The sequence below is a fragment of the Eptatretus burgeri genome, chromosome 6 (genome assembly GCF_056783735.1).
Source record: "Eptatretus burgeri isolate ZD-2024b chromosome 6, Ebu_testis_v1, whole genome shotgun sequence".
Lineage (NCBI taxonomy): Eukaryota > Metazoa > Chordata > Myxini > Myxiniformes > Myxinidae > Eptatretus > Eptatretus burgeri.
Window position 1 is genome coordinate 59026588 of NC_140966.1, and position 9106 is coordinate 59035693.

The 9106-nt window shown below is 43.7% G+C and overlaps 1 protein-coding gene across 1 annotated transcript in view; it reads right to left on the bottom strand.

Annotated features, from left to right (window-relative positions):
• The window catches only part of LOC147024875 (tyrosine-protein kinase Src42A-like), an 89989-nt gene extending 82266 nt beyond the window's left edge, over positions 1 to 7723 (bottom strand). The window contains exon 1 of the mRNA XM_085885225.1: positions 6656 to 7723. Coding sequence (XP_085741351.1) covers positions 6656 to 7140 — 485 coding nt within the window. The 5' untranslated portion in view covers positions 7141 to 7723. The remainder of the gene's footprint in view (positions 1 to 6655) is intronic.
• Between the last annotated feature and the right edge of the window lie 1383 nt (positions 7724 to 9106).

A 9106-nucleotide genomic window follows, 5' to 3' on the forward strand; every position in this document is an offset into this window, starting at 1 on the left:
CATGAATGAACGTTGCTCAACCGATCACGGGTCAGCCAATGGGATTAATAGAATAAAACCGTCTTAACTAGTTTTGGTTGTTCGATTTGCAACAAGAGGCATCTCTGTATGATTATTAAGTCCGCAAATATGGGAGAGTCTTTTCACCTCCTGGTGTGCTCGAAACATGCACCTCCAAAACTTTCCCTCTTCTCGCTACTTTTCCAACACTCCCAACCACGTATGTAATAAATAGAAGGCCAAAAGCAGGTCCCACGGCCTTCATCACGGATGTGGAACCGAATTGTTTTGTCAGCTTGGCCTTGTGATGGTAAGACCATAAACACTCACTTTATTAATGAAACGGCTGGTATCCTATGTTCCTTGTGGATACCATTTCTGTCATCTCAACATGAGCGAATAGCGAACATTAATTCGTTCAACAAAGCACATTATGCATCTCCTTGTTGTGTGGGGGCTCCTTAATCATAATCCATCACTTAATGTTTACTACATTGGAGATAGCTGAACAGTGAGGATAACAATGAGGATTCACAGTTAGAAGAAGGGTCAAAAGTTGTTGAGCCAAAAGTTTCCTTTTTCAACCAAAAAAAAGTTTCTGAACCAAAAACATTTCAATTTCATTTCATTCCAACTTCTTCCATTCAAATTTCATCAAGAAACTCACTCAACACCTGGAAATGGTCCTTCATGGTTGAGGGGTAAACTCCTTGTCCCCCCCGCCCCCCTTTTCCCACCACGACCACAGTTTAGGGGTCATTGAGCATTTACAAACTCGACGACTGCTTTACCTTAACAACCTCCTTGTTAACTTTTATTGACTTAAAACAATAACCCATCTAAGCCTTAAAGTTTTCTTACGACTCCTCTTTTTGAAAGCTCGTTTCATCGGCTTGTTTCATTCCCCCTCCATATGCTAAACATCAACATCATAATCCCATAGCTCGTAATATGGTTCACCCAGATCTTTCAAATCTTAGACCAAAGTATGCAAACAATTTGCTCCTTCGCTGCTTCACTGTTTCGCCTTTGTTTGGTGAATTTTATGAGAAGTCCGCCGGGCTGTCTCACTTTGGGCGAGAATCCAATGTTAACATCTAGTGCAATCCCTTTGGCCCTCCGCCAAGGATGCGCCGGCTTTCTTTGACCTGGCCCTCCTGACACTTCTGTCCTTCCTCGTCGCACCTCTCTTGTGCTGGAAGAGGGTGTAGGATGGCAATGAGTTATTTGCTGGACTTGAATATAAGCTCAGTGAGCATTGCTTCCGAGAAGCAGTGGTGCTTCAAGTTACTCTTGATAATGAAGACGAGTCGCTATCTATGTGGCTAACTTTATGACTTTTTCATTAATATGAGTTCAAGGAACTTCAACATAGGAGGAGGCAAAACATCAAAGCTTGTGCTAGTGTTGCCAACCTATGGTTGTTTGTCCATGCTCTATCCACTATAAATGCTGAGTGTCAAGCAAGGAAGCAGCATGCACCATTTTAAAAGTCTTTGGTATGAATCAGCCGGGGTCAGGTTCGAACTGACGACCTCCCAGACTCATAGGGGATGCTCTAACGAATAAGCCACTGAGTGACTTGCTCTTCTGTCGTTCCACGCATGCTGCATGAAGTTACCAGACTGGAAGGTCGTATTTAGACAGTCTTTAAACAAGTATTTTATAATCGGCTAAGGGGGTGATTTTTGGGTGGCACCCCATTTTCATCGGTAATAGTTTAGTGGTCGACGGCCATCCCAAGCTGCCATACGCAAGAACAGAACTGATGGTCATTAGTAAGTCAGCTGGGTTTTTACTGACATTCTGATCAGCGACGTGGTCTCTCTCTTGAGATGAGCTCAGTTTCCACAATCTTATAATGTTGATGTTAACACCGTTACCGTCAGCTGGATTTTTATCCACAACCTCTGAGACGCAAAGGCCAACGCAATACCTGATATGAACCTGTAACTTACAATATAACTCAGGTGTGGCAGACTTGCCTTTGAGTTTTGGAGTCTGGGTTTGATGCCTAAAGAAATCCCATCCAACGTCCTGAGGTCTACATGCAAGGTTGTTACAACACAACATAATGGTGGATTATTTTGAGTGTGGTTTAAGCCAGTTGTCAAATTTGTGAGGCTGTCCTCGTGGCCACGAAGGATTCCACAAAATATCATCCAAAAGGGAAGGCTATTACACACACACACACACACACACACACACACACACACACACACACACACACACACACACACACACACACACACACACACACACACACACACACACACACGTAACCTTCCTGCACTCTGGATTTATGCTCCCTGATCTACAGTAGTACTAGCCTCTAGTTGCCATATTTTCTGTGCCTTTATGTAAATGAAGTTCCCATTGATTGCTCTTCTTTCTTTAAAGGCTTGTCTCTATTTCCTCTCCCTCTTTTACATTGCATACTAGGCCCAATAGGTGTGCACAATCTTGCCAATATCAAAATAGCCCTCAATCTGCAATACCATCTAAATTCAGCACCTGTCTACATTCAGTTTAAACCATCTACTGTTCCTGCTGCCACTACCTTTCCAAGTAGACCATTCCATGCATCAACTGCAACTCTTCTTCTTACATATACAGCACTTGGTTGCTTATAACATCACTGGCTGAGGGTGAGGCTATGCTGCTGAGGCAACGCCCCTTGTCGGTTATGGCAGGATTTTTTAAATTTGTTCATGGTGCCGGCGATAACTTGCCTTCTAACATCCATCCATCTGAGAGATGGCGCACACATTGAAGCCTCACCCTGTCTACGAGACACCAGGATGCTGGTTTGTAGTTGGGTCGGGAATTGAACCTAAGCTAAACACCTCAGAGGCGAATGTGCTTACCTGTAGGTCTTGGCCATCCTGCCAGCACCATTAACTATTATTGGAGAAGCTGATGCCTGGAATTGTTCCAAGCTGGTATCAATGACATCATGGATCTTGACAAACCCTTCAGTCAATAAAAGAAACACCCATTGAATTAGTAGGAATGCTTTCAGGTAGTCCAAGTAATTGCAAGTGAAGTGTGCTTAATCACCTTGGTGGTGAACCAAGAAATGGGTGTGGTTCATGAACTTGGAAACAATGAGCTAGTTATCATGGTGTGTCATTAAACATGCCAACTGTGAAATTTCGTTCGTGAGAAAGGAGTGGGAGAAGGAGGAAATCTCCATTGGGCAGTACCTGAACCTCCACCCAAAAACAAGGAGTGTGTAGCGGACACGTGCATGGAAGGTGGAAGTGTATCATTTCGTTTCACCATGCACAATTGAACAATGGGTGAAAAACATTGCTGAAAATATTATCATTTCATTTATCAAAGCCAATGACTGCACCTGATAGCATGTTGTTGACCAAGTGAACCCAAAAAACATTTGGGGCAAAACAACATGGATGAAAGGGTTGAATGTCCTGCAAAGATGTTAAATATCTTGTTGTCCCCATGTTGTCCAGACACTGGAAGACCTTCCACGGGACATTTCACAAAGAGCAGGCCATCTTGCGTTTGTATCTCGGCCAAATTTTAAAATGCCACCCTAATTTACACATCACCAGCATAGTCACACTCACTAACGATGGGATCAGGAAACATATGACGACATACGAGGTGCATGGGTTGATCGAGTCTGGATTCATGGATACTATCATGAACCGTCATGAATCCTGCAACTGATCATGCTCTCTGGAACCATCACCGGCGATTCATGATATCAGGATCAGTTGGTGGGGCACCTGAGCTCTTCAAGTAGAAGCGTCATCTCAAATTTGAAACCGATTCATCATATCATGACTTTGAAGCCGAGAGGACACGTACTCGCCCCTAAGATGTCTAGCCTGGGTTTGAATCCCCGACCCAGCTATAAACTGTCATCCTGGTGTTTCACAGGCAGGGCAGTTCATCAGTGTGTGTGTGTCGTCCCTCGGATGGACATTAAACTGGCATCCCATCTGCCGGCATTCGTTGGTAGAAGTTAAAGATCCCGTTGTGTCCTTCATGAAGAGTCGCTAAGCTATCACTGGCACCCTGAACAAATTCCATATTCCTGCCCTAACCAGCAGAGGGGCATTGCATCAGAGGAACAGCCACGCCCTCAGCCAATGATGCTACCCCGCAGCCTCATCGTGCATACGAACGAAGCGAAGTCATTCTGAATTAAACTCATTTTGGAATAAATTTTGCTCAACATACTAATCGTCCAACCCAACCTTTTCGTATTTATCAGAGCTGAAATTTCCTCCAGAATCATTGCCAACAATAAAACTCTCTACCATCAACCTCCTTTCTCTTCCCATATGAATCTACGAATTTTTTTTTTTTTTGGAATTTTTTTTTTTTTGGAAAAAAATTTTGGAATTATTTTTGCCAATCACAAAGTGTCAAAAAAAGCCCATGAGGGTCTATTATCGATTTTATCAATGACGTCACACCTTGATCCAAATGACAGCTCTGCATAGACCAACGGTGTATGTCACGCTCGGTTTCTGATACCGATTCTTCCGTCATTAGCAAATTGGAAGGTTCTCAGTGTGTTGCAACTGATCATTAAGATTTTGAAGAAACTATTGGAGACAAAATTAGTGATGGAAGCACTTCTGGGGGGATTATGGAGCCAAATTTTTTCAAACCTTATGCGAGTGATTCAGACCAAGATGGCGGAAGTGTTCGTGAAGATGAAAACGCTGGTCGCATGTTCTCTCCAGATTGGTAGGTTTTGTTTTTCCGTTCAATGGACGGTTTATAAGGAAGGGATTTTGTATTAATTGATAAATCAGTGATATCACTCGAGCAGAAATACCCGTCATCACACGCCAGCCGACACCGCCCAGGCACACTCAGACACCACAGACAAAATGGGCGACAAATGCTTTGCCCCACCGTCGCAGGCTGTCCAGGTGTCTTGTACGTTATGTGATCTTCCCATTTCATACTTTCCACGGACGCCATTTGTGTCTGTGGTCGTGCTGTGGTGCTGTCATGTCGTATTTGTGACGTGGTGCTGTGTTTGTGCTGTGGTGCTGTGCTGTGTTGTGCCATATTTATGCTGTGGTGCTGGGCCGCATTGTGGTGCTGTGTCATACTGTGTCGATGTCCTACCCTAGTGGAGGGGAGATGTTGCTATGGGGGAGAGTGGGTGTGGGGTAGTTGTGATTATTGTGGGGGTGGATGGTGGATGGTTGATGTGTGATTGGGGGGGGGGAGTGGAAGAGGGTGTAGGATGGTGGTGGGTATTGTGGGACTGATGGTTGATGGAGGATTGTGGAGGAGGGCACCCTGAAAGTTTTGGCATCTGAGATCAAATCCTCTCGGAGGAGTAGATGACGATACATACATACATACATACTTTCTCTCAACTATAAATAGATGGGGCTTCATTTGATTTGTAGAAATTTGTCTTGATAATAGATAATTATTTCCAGATGCTCTTGTGGTAACTGCTGGGAAATGGAACAGATGTTTGATTCACCGCTCAAATCACCCCTGTACATACGCTGATAGCTGGGTAGAGATGGTGCTACAGTTTCAAAGGACGGGTGTTTCTTCCGCTAATTTCTAGGGATGGCATCCTCTCTCAATCGTGGCAGATAACCCCAACATCTAATCATCTCTGTTGTCTCATAACAGTGCTCTATAAAATGTTCTGAGCCCAAAAGCGAGCATTGTGTCAGCCTGATCCACATTCAGATATTTTGGACAAACCTAGAGTCTTTCAGCAATTGGTGTGACATGAAACCATCGCGGTTCGTATTACTATACAATCACCAAGGACGTATCGACTTGGCATATTTGTGGAAAATCGAAAATTATTCACCGTTTGAGTTCAATCGTAGGGTATCGGTATCGTAGTAGAGTATCGAGGGATAGATTAGCGTCGAGGTGGTCTGAGTGCTTGGGTTCCCCTTTGAGGCTTGTGCGCAGGGGGATTTTATATATATATATATATATATATATATATATATATATATATATATATATATATATATATATATATATATATATATATATCACATGCAGAACAGAGACATTAGAAAACGTCAGTGTATTCTTACATGCATTATAGAACACAAGTAGACGATGGACAAGCACATATTGCATATGGGATTTGAACCTCGGATCCCTGCATCATGAGGTTCAGACAGGAACACGAACCAACAGGCCAACTCATGCTAATCAGCTGACCCGAACCCGAGCTGGGCAGCTTACATCAGATGTTAGCTCTTTCATATGTGAACACTGCATTGTGTTTTCCCAGTTGTCGTCCAGTTCTTCCTGTATGAGCCTCGACCCCCATAATATATATTTTTAAATATTTTATATTGTCAGCTGCTGTTGTTTACGACAACCCAATGTTACGAAATGTATTTTGGCTCGACTCAAAAATACGTGGAGCACTTCACACAGTGGGTTTCAGCACTTCCTCCACTATTATGCAACGACCGATAAGTAATAATCCGAAATGCGACTCTTATGCATGATGTTGAAAAGTATGAAAAAGTTTCTTTGACTGTTAACTGACATGAAGTTGAAGTCAATATTTTGAGACATGGTCATTTTAAACAATTATGTTTTCAGAATTCATAACAAGGGAGGTTCTGCTTGGTTGTACTTAAGAATGTGAGAGCAAAAGACTCACGGCTCGGCTTCGATGCTTTGTAGTCTTGCCACAAAGTTTGCGGGGATCCAGCCATGCAAACAGCTATCGGGGTCGTCCCCTGGCAAAAGGGTCTCACCTTCTTCCGGCGTCACGAGGCCCGCATACCACCAACTGTCGAGGACCATAGGGTCATCCACTCGCAGCACATCACCTTTGTGGAATGTGAGGTCCTCTACTGTGCGTGCTTCATAGTCGAAGAGCGCAACAAAGAATGATGGTCCACTCGGGACGTTGGGTCCTAGGCCATTTGCACTGCCACCACTACTGCCGGGTCTTGCATTGTATGAAGCCAGAGCCTCAGAACCACCATCGCTGCATGCGTCCACCGTGCATGAACAGTTACCCATACCACAGCTTAAGCCGAGCAGGTATATCGACTGACTGGCAGGAGATGGTGAAATATGGCCAGGTGGAAAGGCAGAGGGAGAGTCGTAGGTTGTTTGCAATGAGAGAAGATCATTCATATGTCCTTTCCACTCACCCCAGGCCGAAAGTTTGCTGAGGCTACATCCCCAGACACTTGCAAAGGTGATCAAGATGACAAACAACCTTTCACTTTCGTCCAACGGATAGCTGGGAGGACATATGGAGGCTTTTGAAAGTTGCACGACAATTAGTAGATGGGCTTGTCCTCAAGGTGTCAGAACGTCCAACGGACTTCCAACGACATCTTCATGGTACAAATACCTCACCGGTGGACATACCATTCCTACGATTTGTTCTTTAGTGGATGTACATCTGGAGTTATTAATTTATTTTTACCTTTCGGACGTCTTTGATTCTTCTGGTGCAGTATGATGTCCTTGATAATTTGCCTCCAGCGGGTTAATTTGAACAGGCACCGACTTATCTCCTCGTGTTAAACTCAAATCCAGCTTTCCTGGTGTTTCGCGCTGAACTATGTGTGGGTTGAGCCCACTGGCAGTCGTCTGCGTAGTTGTGGACTGCACGGGAAACACACATGACGCTGCAAGCACACAGTCCAGGGTGGGGTGATCCGGTGCGCCATGCTGCCCTTCCCCTCCCTTATTTTACATCTCGTTTGTTTTCCCACGGCTGCTGTTTTTGTTTTGTTTCCCCTCCTCCCCCCGCATCCCTTTAACTATCCCACTTATTATTATTTTCCCCTTTTTGTTGCTTCAGCTTGGCAGCTGAAGCACCACCAGTTTCTAATTTAGACTCCTGCTGTGGTCGAAATCTACATCCAGTTCTATACACATACCCTCAAACTACCTGAGCATTTGGAACAGATGAAAACAATATTATGAATGAGGTAAAGACCATTTGTATTTCCAAAAAAATTTGATCCTTCTGGATACCATTCCTCTTTCAACGAATCAATATTCGGGGAAACGATATTTCTTTTTTCCGACTGCCTTTCAATTTACCCTTCCACGGACTTTTTTCATTGCCTACGTAATTTTCCATCAAATGCGTAAACTTGGTTTCCACGATCCGTTATATGAACGTGTCGGTCATCCAACCCAAAGGGGAATATGCAGGTTTGGACGTGGAGGTGTCAACTTAATGCAATTAAAGTTTCAGCACGGAGATGTGAACTCGTCCACAATGAGATGGAAAAGCTCAATAGCATTTGCAAAGTGTAAAGTAGATCAGCAACACTAACCTGCTTGGACAGCGCTGCGTATGGAGACCAAGACGAACCATCCGTATGGATTTCATCTACAAGCACCTCATTGAGCTGCTTACATTTCAATGGTTTCAACCTATAACTTATTGAGCTGCTTACATTTTCAATTGTTTAAACGTCTAACTTATTCGGTGCTTGAATTTTCAATGGTTTAACAACCCCCCCCCCCCCAACTTCATAGCTGCTTACATTTTCAATGGTTTAAACTGCTACCTTATTGACCTGCTTGCATCATCAATGGTTTAAGCCTCTAACTTATCGAGTTAGAAAGACCTCAACAAAAAGGAACTTTTGTTGAGATCTTTCAAATTGAAGTCTTTTAGTCAATTAAACTAGCAATGTCCATGTGGATTTATTAACAGACTGGTCCTCCGATTTAACTTGCACTATGAGCCAAGCCTTAAAAACGCTGAATTTTGTTGTTTATCTCATTCACACCCTTTCCTTTGCCTGACAGCAACAGCCAAACGTCCGGCCAGAAGGGAAGGAAGAACCTTTCTTCCTGTTGTCCATATTTTGTTGTGTATAAAATTTCTCTTGCTTTTGTGTTTCCCTTTCAATAAAATTCCCATTTTCACTCCTACACTTCGCTGGCACCCTTTCCTCGACTGTCTCTCGACTCCGTCCTCCTTGAGCGGTCTCAATGGCCCTCACGAAGGAGAATCACCCACAAACCATCAGACACTTGTTAATTCTATATCCAACTGACGTTGCACTTCATTCATTGACTACTTTTTGACTTGAAGAGAACGTTGCGATTATCAATCCGACTTACCACT